Raw genomic sequence first — 18,165 nt, 5'->3', positions numbered from 1 at the left:
GCTGTTGATGTTCACTTGTCCCTGGTGGTGGTTGCTCCAAGTCTCATTATTGCCTACATAATGGAGCTTGTTCCTTGTGACCCTGGGCCTAGTGAAGGACGTTGGTCTCAGTCTAGAACCAGAGGTGTCAGAGGTTATCCAGGGGTTTGAGCTCCTCAAAGACTTTTGGCAGGAGCACCTGAGTGTAGAGCCGTCAATTATGGTTTTAGATGACTGGCTTATCGTTTTGAGAATAGCTTTATCCCAGAGGTGAGAGTATCAGGAGCCAAGTTTCATAGTTGTGCAGTTCTAGTATTTATAGTGCACATATTAGTCTCTCAGTTAAGGAAGTTATAGAAAGTCAATTTATTGAGCAATCCCGGTCATGCTAAAAACATGTTCTACTGTTTGTTTGTCAGTTAAAAAAGAAATACAATCTAGACATTATTTCCCCATGCTTCTAACACTATAGGAAACTCAACCCAATCACAAAATACAACCAGCATGATTTTGTGATAATTTATTTTGTAACCGTGAGCAACTACACTTGTAGTGTTCTCATTACATGTAATCTCTCATACTGATACATTTATAAAAATTGAAGAAATATAATCTACACACATCAAATACAAAATAAAAATCTGTGTGTGATAATTCACTGGTCTGTTTAGTATTGCAAATGTGTAATATGGTGGGGACACGTGCTTGCAAGGAAGATCACAAAACTGATGCTCAAATATGATAACAAGACTGTGCTTAAATAATTTAAAAAAAAACATTCTAAAAGCCCAGGTAATTGCAAATACCATAATGCTGATAAAACACAAGGGTCATTCCACAAAAGTAGTGCCTTTTTATATAAGTAGAAATTGGTCACCAATATTGAATTGACCCTTGTGTTATATTAAATGAAGTGCCCTTTAACAGACCACATGGACAATTCAATCACGGATTTGTTTATATAAATAATGACTTGCTAAAGTGGCTAAATTCTGCATTTTGACATGTACCATGATGTGCACCCTCTGACTTCTAGGAACATTTGAACACCACTTAACCCCAACATTTCACCATCATTGTAAAGCCCTAGTTATTTTGTTGCTTTTTGTGAAGATCATTTATTTAATGTGATTAGTGATTCATTTACGTCTGTCCCTCATTTTAAGGTCAACCTTGCTACGTGAACTGAACTCGTTTAAATAATGGTGAAACTATAAATGTTTAAATAATCTTTTCAAAAGAAACATTCAACATCTAACAATCGAATCATAGTGTAAAAAAAGCAGGGGAGCTGGTTTCTAATCTGGTGGTGGAAAACTGAGCGGGTTAGCCATAACACATCAACTCTGTCACGCATAGATAGACAGGCTAGAGATGTTTTAACAATTAAACATGTTTTTGTGAAGCTTGCATTCAATTGCCACACCCTGTTGCACACAATCTTCCATTCCCCCGTCACTAGGGGATTCATGGCTGATATAAGAGGAAATTGTCAACCGTGTTACATTATTTGGCACTTACACACTTAAACAAATGTGTTTGTTATTAAGTTGAACATGTGCACTCTATGACAAAGTTAAAAGTTGGTGAAATAAAATAAAATAATGTTGACCAAGTTACACTTCTCAAAAGGCACCGAATTGGTGGAACAACCCACAAACACACCACTGACTTCGGGTTTGTTTGGTTGATGGGAGAAAACCGTAGATACTGTAAATTGAGCAAATCAAATAAATGGATCACACACAAACAGCTGGAATGCGGTTAATGTCAAGGTAATGTTATAAATATCAACATCTGATATCTACTATAACTGATAAGTAGGAAAGTGCATAATCATAGCAAAAAGGTAATGAAGCCCATTCCCCCTCCCCCCCATTTCGGAGTGTGTCGTAGAAGGGGAGAGTATTACCAACACAGCTGTTAAAAAGATAGCAAAAGCTAAAAACAGGGGATATCGGTTCGTTTTGTACTGGTTGTACCACTCATTCCTCTTCCTCCTCCTCCTCCTCCCCCGCCATCACCTCCACCAGGAGTTCGGCTGTGCACGTGGCCTCGCCCAGACTGTTGACAGCCTTGACGGTGTATTTGGCATCGTCGTCGCCATTCACTTCAGAGATCACCAGGCTGCAGTTGCCCTCCTCATCGTAATCAATCTGGTAGTGGCGCGTCTCTTTGATGGGCTGTTCGTCTTTGTACCACACCACCTCTGGATCAGGGTAGCCTGGGAACCACAAAATACAGACCAACTTTATTATTTTGGTTGTGCCTCAAAATGGCACCTCATTGGTCGTGTACACCGTTTAGCGTATGGTAGCCGGCTAGTGACAGTGTCTAAGGTTCAGAACAGGGTACTGGGTGGAAGCCGGCTAGTGGTTACTGTTTAACTGTCTGATGGCCGGAGATTGATGAACAGCTTCAATGCACTTGTATGGTTTCCACCTTCTAGATGGTAGCAGGGTGAACAGGCAATGGCTCGGGTGGCTAAGGTCCTTGATGATCTTCTTGGCCTACCCTTGACGGGTGCTGTAGATGTCCTGCAGGGCAGGTAGTGTGCCGCCGATGATGCGTTTGGCTGACTGCACTACTCTCTGCAAAGCCCTGCGGTTGCGGGCGGTGCACTTGCCATTTTAGAATTATTGTTAAGTTCATTGATCTGATATTATGCATTTTACCACGATTTCCACAACTACCAACGCAAAAAAGTCCAAAAAGGTATATATATATATTTTTTTTAACATTGATCACCTAATGAAAAGGCCTGAGCTAAACATAACATTGAATTTAAAAAAAGTAAATACATTGTAATTTCTCATTACCGCAACGTAACCTTCTGAATCTTGTTTGTCATAATTACTTGTGTATACATGTTATTTTTATGTACACATTTGGATAAAGGCACACTATTAGATTTATACTTTAGTAATTTTGTCTTAGTTATTTTTCCTACCATTAACTAAATATTGGTGCATTACGGTAATGATAAGCAGGTTTCTGAGATGAGAATGTATGTTTTGGTAATGAGTGTGCACAGTTTGCCATAAAAAATAAATAAATAAAACTGTCCTGAGCTCCATTAGAGACTCAGTAACTGATTTGTTGATCCCAAATAACTTGAATACTAAAATCACACACAAACACATCAAAATGGGGGATATTCTCCTTTAAGTGGTGGGGTTGCTTTTTGCTGAAACACAAACTGCAGATTGTGGCTGTAAGTAAAACAAAATGGGGTTCATGCAACCATATCTCTTGACAACCCCTACTTAATCAAATAATTGATGTTTGACCCCCAAAAAATCTATACTATGTGTAAACATTGGTCCTAGTAAATTAAAGTTACCAGCCTAGCACACCCCACTGACTACACATTAGAATTAGCTTATCATTACCGAAATATGCCTTCAGAATAAGATCCTCATTCTGAAGGCATATAAGTGAAGATATTAACTTGTGCTCCTCTAAGGACTACTTCACTAGATGATGCATCATACGTGAATAAAACTATTAAAACTATACTTTTTTTACAGGAACTTGAAAGTGTTACGGTAATGAGAAACATGTCCACAGACACTGTTTTTATGTAAGAAATATTATAGTTTAACTTCAACTACTATAAAATTATTATGATTTATGGACATACTACAACAACATAATGTGTTTTATTCAAATAAGTTTGAAGAACAAACATTTCAAAAAAAAATTCAAACAACAAACCCAATAATTTAATCCGGACACTTTTCAGTAATGAGAATTTGGGATGAAATGTTAAATTCCAGCTAAAATTTAAAATGTATTTAAAATAAGATACTGTGCTATAAACTAGGCATCTTCAACATGATAGTTGATTGTTGCAGATTTAGCATGATTTTCTAACTCAATTTGCTACTGCCATGGTAAAAATTGGTTTCGTGAACTTGAAGCTTTTGACCCTCTCCACTGCAGCCTGTCGATGTGTTTGGGGATGTGCTCTCTCTGCCATCTCCTGTAGTCCGTGTTCAGCTCGTTTTGTTGACATTGAGGGAAAGGTTATTTTCCTGCCACCACTCTCACCTCCTCCCTACCTCTGTTGTGTCGTCAGCAATCTTGATGATCGCGTTGGAGAACAGGGAATACACAGGAGGGGGGCTGAGCACGCACCCTTGTGGTTCCCGTGTTGAGGATCAGTGTGGCGGAGGTGTTGTTGCCTACCTTCACCCCCTGGGGTTGGCCCGTCAGGAAGTCTAGGATCCAGTTGTACAGGGAGGGGTTAAGACACAGGGCCCTGAGCTTAGTGAGGAGCTTGGAGGGCACTATGGTGTTGAAGGCTGAGATGTAGTCAATGAGCAGCATTCTTATAGGATGAACAGCATATTGGGAATCATGTGCCACATTGGGATGCAGGCTGTGTGTCTCAATGGGTATTCATAGGATGTAGGTAGTATTAGAAATATGAATGGGATCGAACAGGTGACATCTATGGATAACCATCGAGAGCAAAGTTTACACTGTGTGCTGCCTCATAAAACCATATTTGCCTTCCTTCTGTTTGGTTTATGTACTTCATGGCAGATGAATGGATACAGCACTTGTGATGCATGTATATGTAAATTAGGAGCCCATGTTGCATGTATATGTAAATGAGCAGTTTGTGAGACATTACCCTCAATCTTGCAGTCAAATCTGGCTGCACTCCCCTCCACCACCTCAACATCCTTTATCATGGAGCTGAAGGTGGGCTTGACCTGGGTTTTCTCCTCAGACTCCAGGAACTCTAGGAACTGGTTGTCCTCTGCAAAATATGGGACAAAAAAATAAATCATTAAAAAAAAATGATTGTTTTAGCCTCAAGTTGAACTTAACCAAAAACTGGTGCAGTGCGCTGCTTTGACTTCGAATAGGAGCAGAAGCTCCCTTGGTAGCACCAGCTACTGTACCAACCAAAGTGCTCCAAAGAAATGAGGGCAAATATTTTCAGTGGCATTAATAAAACAAACACCCCTAGCTGAGTGCCATCCCTTGCTCAGGGGTACAACAGAAAGGTTTAGAACATTCATGAGTAAAAAAAAAATGTTTTGTTGCCATGCCACCTTCGGTAGGGGAGCCCTTCTTGGCACTGACGCCCGCCAACATCGCCATGGACGACAGTCTTCCTATGGCCCGCACCGCATGTCCCGTTTTCTGCCATGAAATCAATGATGCAATCGTTACATGTCTGAGAGGTACAAACAGTCCTTGGGCTAGAAGACAATTACATCCTCCAGAAATGTTAGAACTACAATCTTATAAGTAAATGGTCTCGTTTGTATCAATTTGAAATGTCCATGAAGTACAGACAAGGAGTGCGTCCCAAATGGCACCCTATTCCCTTTATAGTGCACTGAGCTGGTCTATAGTAGTGCCATTTGAGACACACCCAGCCTATGATCCTAAAAGTATGCTTGCTACTACAACCAAAGCTGGATAACTTGATCCCTGAGATTGTTGCCTTCAGGATTTCTAAATTCAGTTCCAAATACAGGTCAAAGGACAAAATAAGGACATCGCTCCACTTTCACCGTCTCTACTGTTTTGTGCTCTAGTTTTCCAACATGATGCTTGCAGTTTGTACTTTTCAACCTCATGAAATACTAATGGACCTCCATGTTGACTTTGTTGTAAAATGAGCGATCTACTCATGTGTGAGCACTCAGAGAATGAGTTAAACTGCAGGGACTTAGTGAGATTCACTTGTCTTAACCAACTTGGAAGCTCATCGAGTTTGCCTGATGAGGCAAGTCAACAATTTCTGTAGCCTCTCCTCTAGTAGAATTCTATATAACATTCTCAAACGCACATGTTTTGGATGATTCATATACTGTGCCATGCTGCAGTGTTGTCTTGTTGTTTCTCATTTAAACTATTTTATGCTGTTGAGCAAAGCCCTACAGTTAAAGAAGGATGGCCGTTATGTTGCACTGTAACATGAGAAATGGACTGCATCCCAAATAACACCCTATTCCCTATATACTGTAGTCGACTACTTTTGACCAGAGCCCTATGGGACACAGCCCACGATCTGTTCTGCTTGCACCTACCTGCCATTTCCTTCTCAGGATGTATTTCTTCATCCTTTCCTTGGACAGCTTCTTGGCCTCCATTTTGCCAGTGTCTTGTTTTAGCCATGGGTGTTCATAGCAGCGTTCACATGTTAGTCTGGCCCTACGATCAGAGAACCACATGAGCACTGAGCGAGAGGCGTAAAGACTTCCTTCTCACTGTATTCCAACACATCAGAAAGTGATTTGGGTCGAGTCCCAAATGGCACCCTATATAGTGCACTACTTTTGACCAGAGCCCTGGTCAAAAGTAGTCTACTACCCAGGGAATAGGGTGCCATTTGGGAAGGAACCATTGAATCAAAAGGCTACCGTTTGATTTGTAAATAACGTATATCTTACACCTCAACAATCAAAACAGACATCTGGCAGGCTGATCAAAGCCATTCTACAACATTTACACTCAAATCATGTCAGGACTGGGGCTTCATCCCAAATGGCACCCTAAAATATGGTAAAGTAGTGCACTATGTAGGGAATAGGGTGCCATTTGGGATGCATCCGGTCTTTAATCATGTTGTGTTTCAGAGAGCAGCACCATCGTGCTTACTTCATATCTTTCTTCAGCAGCATGGTGATGAAGTCTTTGGCGTGGTCCGAGATCTCATCGAAGGCGTCGTCTTCAAAGTCCCAGGTGGCCGAGGTCACGTTGGACAGGGTCTCGTTGTCGTTGTCCCCCATGAACGGGGACAGGCCACTCACGCTGGGGAGAGAGAAAGCGATAGAGGATAGTGATGGTTGACCTACAAAAAGTGCACAACAATGTCTACCAAAAAATACACAAAGTACACCACACCCTGGCGGCACCCTAAACCCTGCTTATTTTGAAATGATGAAAGGCCAAATTTTAGTATAAATTATTACTATTGTAAATTTCAACAAAGCTGCTTGTCTCATTGGGCACACCCAGATGTTTTCCCATACTGTAGGTGTATAACGGTACATCAGTAAAGCTTTTTATTCTCCAAATGGCACCCTATTCCCGTAGGGCCTTGGCCAAAAGCAGTGCACTACATAGGGCACCATTTGGGACGCAGCCTGGAATCTGTGAAGCAACAGAGGAGATATGGTGAGAGCCTCATTTGTAACACTTATGTAAGCAGTGTGTAATAAATCTTTGTGGACCAAGGAGACCTCAGAGGTTTGGGGGCACTGGAGAGTATCGCTGTGCTCTTCCTCTATATCCATTTACAGGCATAGAGGACGGAAAGGCCCATACACTGCCTGCTGGTGGAAAGTATCTGTTGCAGAGAGCATGAAAGCCCAGAAAAACCTGGTAAGGCTGGTTTGAGATTTTGGACACATTGTAGAAAATAGACAGCCATACTTAATTTGCATAGTCCCCTATAGATGATACACAGATGCTCAAACTATCAACTATTACTGCAACAGCTTGCTGGTTAGGGTTAGAATAAAGTTTAAAGGACAATTCTGCCACTTTATAACCAGGTATGCTGTTCGTATACACTCACAGGCCATTTTATTAAGTACACCAGCCCGTTCACGAAAATGGATCGCTCCTACAGACAATGGGTCGCGTGCCCGTGGCTTGCTACATAAAGCAGGCAAACAGGCATCCAGTTACTGTTTGACTGAACGTTAAAACGGGCAAAACTATGTTGGTGCCGGGCGCGCCGGATCCAATATATCAGAAACAGCCGCCCTCTTGGGCTTTTCATGCACACGTGTCCAGGGCTTACCGAGAATGACTAAACTAAATGACTACCGCCCCATAGCACTCACTTCTGTCATCATGAAGTGCTTTGAGAGACTGGTCAAGGATCATATCACCTCCACCTTACCTGCCACCCTAGACCCACATCAATTTGCATACCGCCCCAATAGGTCCACAGACGATGCAAATCGCCACCACACTGCCCTACCCCATCTGGACAAGAGGAATACCTACGTCAGAATGCTGTTCATTGACTTATAGCTCAGCCTTCAACACCATAGTACCCTCCAAGCTCTTCATTAAGCTGGAGGCCCTGGGTCTCAACCCTGCGCAATTGGGTCCTGGACTTTGACGGGCCGCCCTCAGGTGGTAAAGGAAGGAAACAACATCTCCACTTCACTGATCCTCAATTCTGGGGCCCCACAAGGGTGTGTGCTCAGCCCCCTCCTGTACTCCCTTGTTCACCCATGACTGCGTGGCCATGCATGTCTCCAACTCAATCATCAAATTTGAAGACGACACAACAGTAGTAGGCTTGATTACCAACAATGACGGGACCGCCTACAGGGAGGAGGTGGGGCACTTGGAGTGTGGTGTTTGGAAAACAACTTCTCACTCAACGTCAACAAAAGGAGATGATCGTGGACTTCAGGAAACAGCAGAGGGAGCACCCCCCCTATCCACATCGAAGGGACAGCAGTGGAGAAGGTGGAAAGTTTTAAGTTCCTCGGCATACACATCACGGACAAACTGAAATGGTCAACCGACACAGACAGTGTGGTGAAGGCGGCGCTGTCAACCTCAGGAGGCTGAAGAAATTTGTCTTGCACCTAAAACCCTCACAATTGAGAGCATCCTGTCGGGCTGTATCACCACCTGGTACAGCAACTGCACCGTCCACAACCGCAAGGCTCTCCAGAGGGTGGTGCGGTCTGCACAACGCATCACCGGGGGCAAACTACCTGCCCTCCAGGACACCTACAGCACCCGATGTCACAGGAAGGCCAAAAAGATCAAGGACAACAACCACCCGAGCCACGGCCTGTTCACCCCGCTACCATCCAGAAGGTGAGGTCAGTACAGGTGTATCAAAGCTGGGACCGAGACTGAAAAACAGCTTCAATCTCAAGGCCAACCTCAAGGCCAACAGACTGTTACATAGCCATCACTAACACAGAGGCTGCTGCCTACATACAGGCTCGAAATCATTGGCCACTTTAATAAATGGATCACTAGTCACTTTAATAATGCCACTTTAATAATGTTTACATATCTTGCATTACTAATCTCATATGTATATACTGTATTCTATACCATCTAGCCTATTTATGTTTCATATTCCATTCCTTAGATTTGTGTGCATTAGGTAGTTGTTGTGGAATTGTTAGATTACTTGTTAGATATTGCTGCACTGTCAGAACTAGAAGCACAAGCATTTTGCTACACTTGCAATAACATCTGCTAACCATGTGTATGTGACCAATACAATTTTATTTGAATGGTGCAACAAACAAAAAACACAGTCAACGGCAGTCCGGTGGGCGAAAACAGCTTGTTGATGAGAGATGTCAAAGGAGAATGGCAAGAATTGTGTAAGCTAACAGGCAGGCCACAAACAGACAAATAATGTATAACAGTGGTGTGCAGAACGGCATCTCGGAATGCACAACTCGCCGATCCTTGTCACGGATGGGCTATTGCATCAGACGACCACACCAGGTTCCACTCCTATCAACTAAAAACAAAGTGGTTCCAGTGGGCACACAATCACCAACACTGGACAATTGAGGAGTGAAAAAACATCACGAGTTCAGTTTACTTGTGTGGCCTGCGCAGTCCTCAGACCTCAACCGAATAGAGCATCGTTGGGATGAGATGGAACAGGCTGTTCGCGTCATGAATGAACCACCGTCCAATCTGCAGAAACTGCGTGATGCCATCGTGTCAGCATGGACCAACATCACTGTGGAATATTACCGACACCTTGTAGAACACCCCAAATAATTCAGGCTGTTCTGGAGGCAAAGGGGGGTCCGACTCGGTACTAGACGGGTGTACCTAATAAACTGGCCAGTGAGTGTATACACTACTGTTAGATTTGATACACATTGATGTTTTATAAAAATTTTAAGTCATAATTCCTCATTTTCGTCATTTTGAAGCTTTTGTATTGCACTCCCCTACAGCATACTATGATTCCCAGGGTACATTTCGCCTCCCATGATGCAATGCTCCGCCTGCTGTTAGCTTAGCTGGCTGGTCATCAAGCCCAGACAGGGCTTAGTCTAAATATATTGCTTAAGCCATAAGTTCTGAGTGTATTTCACATTACTTTTGGGTTGTAAATTATAATGCTTGGATGAACATCATGCTGAATATATGTTCATGTTATTGTTACCAATCAACTGCAATCCACAAAAAAAAAAATGATGCTAACTAGCTACGCTAACCATAAGAGTTACTGCATCTAGATGGCATGCTAGCTAGCCCGACTGCTACATCCAAAATAATAGTGTTTGCAACAATAACAGCAGAGTTTCATCTTAGCAACTGTCTTAAACAGTCCAAACATGTAGGCCTGTTAGAAGAACACAATGTTTACTCTGAAATGTATAGGCAAATCATTAAGGAATCCTAGTCTCAGCCTGTGTCTTTGGTGCCAACATTATCAATGCTAGCTAGCTAACTAACTAAACCTGCTGCATCTGAAATAGTGTTTTCAACAATAAGACAAATACAGCCTCAGCGACTGTCCAAGCAACCTTCCAACAACACTGGAGGCCTATTGGAATGAATAAAAGTATGAAGTTTACAAGTAATTCAATACGAAAGTATATAGGCTATTTGGAAAGGGCACAATGGCGGCAGGAGCAGCAACTTCGGTTGGTGGTGGTAGTGGTTTTGCCGAATGGAATCATTAAAGTTGAACAGAACAGACAAATATTGGAGTAAGCCAACTATAAATCTATTTCTATTGGTTTCTGAGCCTCTTTAAAATATTTACAAAATGTTAGACAACCAGAGCAACATATCGATCAGTAATAATTGACTGTCCAAAATGTATTGTCTTAGTCATCTCAGGGATCCTACTGGAAAACGTCAGAGAAGCAATTTCTGGTTTTGCTCATCACTAAACAGACATGAAATCATAAAATTACACAAACTGTGTAGGACATCAGTAAATACTTCACAATAACAACCCAAATGTTGTCTTTTAAGGCTAGGGCAAGTAGATATTTAGTTGAAATGTTGCTGACAATTAGTTGAACAATCTACAAACCATCCATTTGGGACTATCCAAATAAAGTGTTACCATAGAAGCTTACCACAAACATTACAAATAAGAATAGTTATAAGGGTACTTATAGTGGTTATAAAGGGTCATTATAACTTGCTTGACACTCACAGGATGTAGCAGATGACTCCTATACTCCACATGTCTGTTGGGTAACTGATTGCTTCATAGTTGATCACTTCTGGGGCCACAAACTCAGGGGTTCCAAAAAGAACTTTCAATGTTCCAGAGTTTTCTAAAGGCACACAAGGGAAGAAGGTTTCAAGAATGAAAATGTTCAAGTTTAGCATAGGAAGTTATTGAAAAGAAACGTCATGATTCTGAATTCCTGTAACTTGACCAAAATTCCCAAGTTTTCCCAGAAATCACAGTTGGAATATTTCTGGAATCAGGAGGGAATGAGCAGGATATCTGGGAATCATCTAACCAGGATATCAGGGAGAATTACCAGAATTTTGCAACTTTAATCCTGAAAATATCTTCTGCACATGAGGCCTGGTTACCTAGTCTGCGTGCGAGGCCAAAGTCGATGAGTTTGATGGTGCTCCCAGTCTTGTTGACACACATGATATTCTCAGGCTTCAGGTCCAGATGGACTATGCCCTGCTTGTGGATGTAATGGACCCCGTCCACGATTTGCAGCATGTACTTGATGACCTCTCTCTCTGTCAGCTCAAAGTCTTCATCGATGATACGCTCAAACAGTTCCCCACCAGAGATCCTGCAGGGGGAGAGAGAAAGATGGTTGAGATCCTGCAATATAGATAATCACAGCCAAATATGAAAATCATTCACTGGATACCACAATGTGAGTCGTGTTCTTGTGTCAGTCAACTGTTTGACAATACTATAAAAAGAAAAGGGGAAATGGTTCAGTCTAATGTGTTTACATGTCTAAAATAAAAAAGCCGATGGTTCTGGCTGGTAAAAATAAATCAGACGGAAATGTTGGAAATGGAAAACAAATTCCTTTGAAATTCCCCAAAATAAAGATTATATCACTTTCAAATTCAGATAAAAAAAAATGTACACACGAGTGTCATTAGTTTGTTGTCTACTAAATACAATTTCTAGCCAAACTACTGTAAATAGGCCAATGCATCCCAAAGGGCACCTATTCTTTATATAGTGCACTAATTTTGACCAGGGCCCATAGGGTAACTGAAATTAATATTATTTGTAAGGTATAAAAGTGAAATATACTCACATTTCCAAAACCATGACGATGTCCGACTTGCCTTCGAAGGCATCAATGCACTGGACAAGTTTGGGGTGATGGAGGGAGTTCATTATAGCAATCTCTTGTCTCACATTATCTTTCTCTTTCGCAGAGTAGGCTTTGATAAACTTTCCAGCCCAATGCTTTTTCGTTGCCTTCTCCAAAAGTTTAAATACTTGTCCGAATTTCCCCCTACAACATAAAAGCCAAAAATGTTTTTGAGGAATCTGATAGAGAACATCATGGATGAGAGGCATGTACAATAGGGCTATTGCGGACAAGTGTCAATGTAGATAAATGCTTTGCTTGAAATATATGCCATTTAGCAGAAGCTTTTATCCAAGGTGACGTACAGTAGTAGGGCATACTTTGTTCATATGGGGACCCGGAGCGGAAATCGAACCCACGACTCAAGTGTTACAAGTGCAACACTCTACTGACTGAGCCTGAGGAGCACAATTAAATCAATGCTTTGCTGACCAACATGTTTATAGGTGGGTACTCACGTTCCGAGGCGCTCTTCCACATCATACAGATCCTTGACTTTAACATCTGTTCTAACGGTCACATCTCTGTAGTCTGGCTCTTTGTCTGAAAATAGGAACATGACACTTTTGAGTTATGACAGTATATATGCTTAGTCAGTCATAACACATAAGCACATTGTAAGACATTATAAAGGACGTAATAAAGCATTTTACATAGGTGTTACCCATTTAAATTTTTTTAAGGAAACAATTGTCGAAACATGGATTATTGGATTGGATTAGACATACCTTCATCATCCTCAACCTCCTCCTTTTCTGTTCGATAAAATTATAAAAAATGTGTCGTTAGTCATTGGTATGAATTAATAATCATTAGTATGAATCAATGTCCGACAATGTCAAAGAAAACAGCTTGTTAACAATGAGTGATAACTGTAACCAATGAGTGGCGGTACACCGAAGACCCCCACTTACCCTCTACATCCTCCTCTAGCATTGTGACAGGCTCAGACTCTGCACTGGGCTCGCCGATACCGTAGATATTGACGGCCCGCACCCTGAACTTGTACTGGCGTTGACCCAGCAGATTGTTAACATTATAGAAGGTGCTGTTGCAGGAGACCAGATCCTTCCACTCGTTGTCCACAGAATTCCATATCTCTAGGTTGTAAGACTGGACCGCGCTGCCCCCGTCGTAGGTGGGGCCGTACCATGACAGCGTGAGGGTGGAGCGGCGGATGTCTGAGGCGGCTGGAACACGGGCAGGAGGATCAGGTTTGTCTGGAACACACAGAGGTCACACAGAGCCACTCAAGAGGTCAACGCTGAGTTCTGAACACTGGTCTGGGTTACATTGATGTGAAACATGCTCTAGGCTTTGTCCCAAATGTAACCCAGTCCCTATATAGTATGCTACCTTTGACCAGATACCTATGGGCCCTGGTCAAAAGTAGTGCACTATATAGAGAATAGGGTTCAATTTGGGACAAAGCCTAGACCCCCACTTTTCGGCCGCTGCACAGGCGCGAGTTGAGTTAGTCGACTCGTGAAGATTTGGACAGATTAGACTCCCAGTCCCAGGATCTGATAAATGTGTTGCGCAAGATGAACCACCTGAGGGGGAGATCAAACCATAACAGTTCCAGGAAGGACAAACAAACCTTCCATTCACAAAATGTTAATACTCAGTAGTCACCATACATAAAAGCACAGCTGTGTTGGTAATGAAAAGAGGTGTCTGGCTATAGTGGCTACCCCCTACCTTCTGAACCGCTAACAACCATTCATCAACAGTTTCAGCATATCCAGTCCATGGCAGGCTGTCCATTAAAGGCACAGTACAGGAGACTATACGTGAGAGCAGATGAGCAGTGAGGAAGGGAGGATCCACACAAGAAGTCTGGATCAGTTTTACGTACAGCCAATGTCAGACGATATGCCCCAGACTGTCTGCTAGCTACAGTGCGCTTTGTTGAAGGGGTGGGAGGCATGTTACACAAGCTGTTACAAGCATACCCCCCACTTAATCACCAGTGTTCCATTGTAAAACACCAAACGAATCCACCTCAAAAGAACACAGCTTGACACCAACAGGCTTGCAATAGGAGAGGAGTCAACGAAACAAATGATATGAAACAATTCAATACTAAAACCTCTATACACCATAGATGCAGTCGAAGGTTGTAAAAGTAACGCGAGGATCATATACATTAACAAGCATCTAAGTAGGGGGCTGCTTTTACCAGTGTGTATCAAGTGCTGCGTCTCTGTACTCTATTAACAGTTCTCTGGGCACATAAACGTTTGCTTTTATGTGGAGCAGCTCAATAACTCGTCTCCCAGGCCGCTGTGTATTTTCCCTGAGTCAGGCTGGATACACTCCACTCTGACAGAAGTGGCAAAGGGCCTCATTAAAGCAACAGCTGAAGAGAAAGCACAGCCTTAAAAGGCCATTGGAGATCCCTGCAGTGGCTTGTTAGTGTTAGGATCTAGATAGCTCGAGCTGGCCCGGCCTGCGTACCTTTCCCTTCCCCAACCACATTCCCCAAAGCTACAAGGCTGCCATTTTTTACGAGAGACGAACATGATAGGTAGTAGAGCGAGTTAAATCATGCGCTATAGCAAAAAATTATTTTACAGGGAAAGATTTCTCAGACTCTTAATTGTCTCGTGAATGTCAATGATGGAGCAAAAAAATGGCGCCACTGCCTAGCTCCTAGAGGCCAAATTCAATACGGCCTGATTTGAATAAATGGAACATACCAACAACGGTGAGGTTGAGAGCAGCCTGTCTCACGCCGTAGTTGTTTCGCAACTCGACGGTGTAGCAGCCACAGTGCTCCTGCTGGCTGTCAGCGATGGTCAGTTTACTGTTGGACTCAGTGGTTTCAATGGTTAAATCACCTTTGACCTCTTGGATCTGCAGACAAAACCACCATAAGGTCAGTCATATCACAGAGAAGGAAACGTTCGCTAAAACAGTTAGAGTTACTATAGTGTTATTATATATATATATATATATATATGAACAACCATGTCCAATTTCTAATTGTTTTCTATATATAAATAATTAGAAACTGGACATGGTTGTTCATTTCAGGTGATGGTTGGACTTGATCATAGACAGGGCAGAGCAATAGAGTCAATATATAATCAATACATAAAGGGGTGGACTGGTACAGACTTGTCCTTACTGGTTTGCGGAACTTGAGCCAGGTGCATTTGATTGGTGGAGCTCCTCCAAACTTACAGAGAATTTCCACCTTCTCTCCTGCCAGGATCTTCATGTCGTCTGGGAACTGAACAATCTGAGGAGGTATAGCTGGATGACACACACACACACACACACACACACACACACACTTCAGCCAGAAACATCTCTATCCATCATCAGAACAAACCTCCAGGTAAACCAGCGTTCAGTACTCATCTGGCTCCCCCCCGTCCACTGTTTGTGCAATAATCTGGGGGCTGAGATGGGTTGGCAGGGGGAATCTCCGATTGCTATTACAGGCACCCTCAGACAGAGCAGGGAGCAGCTCTCACAGAGCAGCTGAGGCCCTCTAACCTGAATGAGAGCGCTGGGCTGGAGCACAGGCTAGGGGATCATCTATCCTGCTTGTTGACATTTGGGTCGTTCTCTATTAGGCCAGAGAGTTTTAGTACAGGGGCCCTATGTATCAAGTGCTCCAGAGTAGAAGAGCTGATTTAGGATCCGTTTTGTCTTTTTGGACAGGGGGAGCTGATCCTACTTCAGCACTCCTACTCTGAGAAGCTTGGTACATGGGTACATTTTTGCATGTATGAGGAAGTCTTTCTTACCCTGTTTGAGAGGAGTCTTTGTATTCGGTTTCTTTATCCTTGCCTCACCTGGAAAAGAGACGATAAATTATTACAAATTGGGAAGGACGCAGTTCTGGCAATGCAGTCGATAATGGATCCAATGAGATTTGATACAAATGATTCCCATTTGTGAATCTTCAACGCAGTTATTCAAGTAAAATCAGTATATTGATCTGAACCCAGACAGAATCTAAAAATGGTGAGTGTAGGATTCGCATAAATTAATGTCATTGCAATTGATTACATTGTGAGCTACAACAGCAGCAAGCATTAGTAAATCAAAAGTTAAAGTTCCTGTCCTTTACCCCACATAATCACTGTGTTCCTGCACCAATATAGCTGGAATCCAGTTGTTACCATTGACAAGACTTATTGATCAAAGCATAGATGAAGATCGTACAGCTCATTTACCACAAGTTTGAAACACCAGTCCAGTTTGTTGGCTAGCCTCTGACGGAGCACATACTGTGGGAAATAACACATTTGTACATTCAGAATCCTTGTTTAAAGCATTTGCCTTTATAGTACATTATCTATAAAAATGTTTTGGTTTCCTAACCACTTGTGAGTTCTGAAGACTTAGGCTTATAGTCTGCCATAACTAGCGCATTATAAGGCATTATGAACTTCATAGAAAATGTTAGTTCTTCCCAGGACAGTATATGGGAAGGTAGAATAAACTGTCTGATAAGTGAACTTGGGAGAGGGAGCTATTCTCTTGTGGATGTCCTGGAAGAAAGTGCTGCCTTTGTCCTTTGGTATTTGCCTTTTTTGGTCATACAAAAAAATAGTACCAAAGTCTTCAGGAAATAGCTCTTGGCACAATATATATATTACATTTGATTGCCGTCAAGAATTAATGTGACAGTAAAAACGAACTAATGGAGATAGTGAGGAGCAACATGGAATATTAACCTTGATGAATTAGAGCTTAAGCTCACAATGTCTTTACTTCCCTCTTCTCTGCATGAGATCCTCCTCTCTGGAAAGAATAATATCCTTTTTACAACAACTATTTTTGCCCAGAGTACTGAAACAAAACATGAAGTTGATAAAAAGTTTAATTGCGCAAGTAACATCTACCATTGCCGTTTCCATTTGCGAATACAGTACAAATCATTTTTTTGCAGCGTCAAATACAGAAAATGACAACCAAACAAAGAGAACAGGGTTTTAAACACACTAAAATTGTTGTTACACTGAATGGCTGTGTAAGGTCTTAATGTGGGAAATAGCGTACTCTTTTAAAGCTTGTGTTCATGAAGTTTCCAAAACATGTAGAGAACTTAAAAAGGGGAAATCCACTCTTTTGGTAATTTTTTTCCGAAATGTTTTGCATGTCAGCAGTCAAACCTTCAAGATATTGAACTTTCAAGAAGCAATGTGTCACCGGCCACATCATGACGCAAATGCATTTTGCATCATGATAACGTGATGGGGCCGGTGACACTTTGCATGTTGAAAGTCCAAAATCTTGAAGACTTGACTGCTGACATGCAAAATATGTCGGGACTGTATCAACAGCGGACTAATGAAAAATAAAATCCAAAAAGATAGATTTTCCCTTTAAAAGAACAACAAATACTTAACTGGTCCGGTTGTAAAGTTCTGACATGCGTCAGTTTAGTTTTGAATTCTAAATAAACTACTGCACCCAGCCTTTGAGCTGCAGTTAAAAGGTAGTGTGTGTGTGTGTATTCATCGGTACCAAGGGAAGCCAGGTTTCCCCCAGAAATGGTCTGCGTTTCATAATTTTCCTTCTTTTCACAAGAGGCTGTATCTCACTAGAGAAAGCATCAGTGTGAGCGAAACCCTACTCGTCTGACTCTGTCTGGTCAGAAAGAGTATGACATTGTTGCCATCCATAGCACTGAACGCAAGGGAAGGCAGTGAGCATTTGGCCTCCCTTGATTGAAAAAGTATAACATAGTTTAGCTCATCGCTGATTGTCTGAGTGAGCTCAACTGTGAATTGTCCTGGCACACCAAAAAAATATATATAAAAAAAGGGGCAAGGAAAGCCAGTTTGGATTTGGCTTCACTCCAATCACATCAAAAGCAAAACGTTATTGACAGAAACAAACTTAAATT

At 42.0% G+C, this 18,165-nt stretch overlaps 1 protein-coding gene across 4 annotated transcripts in view; it reads right to left on the bottom strand.

Annotated features, from left to right (window-relative positions):
* Positions 1-484: 484 nt before the first annotated feature.
* The window catches only part of LOC106581830 (myosin light chain kinase, smooth muscle), an 88,943-nt gene continuing 71,262 nt past the window's right edge, over positions 485-18,165 (bottom strand). For 2 of the 4 annotated variants that reach the window (XM_014164223.3, XM_014164224.3), the window contains 15 exons: positions 16,487-16,540; positions 16,055-16,102; positions 15,427-15,554; positions 14,996-15,152; positions 13,208-13,513; positions 13,022-13,048; positions 12,752-12,836; positions 12,234-12,437; positions 11,530-11,747; positions 11,138-11,261; positions 6,607-6,759; positions 6,036-6,159; positions 5,049-5,139; positions 4,622-4,750; positions 485-2,203 (listed from right to left, as the gene is read on the bottom strand). In XM_014164223.3, the coding sequence (XP_014019698.3) occupies positions 1,965-2,203; positions 4,622-4,750; positions 5,049-5,139; positions 6,036-6,159; positions 6,607-6,759; positions 11,138-11,261; positions 11,530-11,747; positions 12,234-12,437; positions 12,752-12,836; positions 13,022-13,048; positions 13,208-13,513; positions 14,996-15,152; positions 15,427-15,554; positions 16,055-16,102; positions 16,487-16,540 (2,087 nt within the window). In that variant the 3' untranslated portion in view covers positions 485-1,964. The remainder of the gene's footprint in view (positions 2,204-4,621; positions 4,751-5,048; positions 5,140-6,035; positions 6,160-6,606; positions 6,760-11,137; positions 11,262-11,529; positions 11,748-12,233; positions 12,438-12,751; positions 12,837-13,021; positions 13,049-13,207; positions 13,514-14,995; positions 15,153-15,426; positions 15,555-16,054; positions 16,103-16,486; positions 16,541-18,165) is intronic. The other 2 variants (XM_014164225.3, XM_014164226.3) reach the window with 2 other exon arrangements.

The sequence above is a fragment of the Salmo salar genome, chromosome 21, assembly GCF_965601325.2.
Source record: "Salmo salar chromosome 21, fSalSal1, whole genome shotgun sequence".
NCBI classification, from domain to species: domain Eukaryota; kingdom Metazoa; phylum Chordata; class Actinopteri; order Salmoniformes; family Salmonidae; genus Salmo; species Salmo salar.
This window is presented reverse-complemented; position numbering and strand designations above follow the sequence as displayed.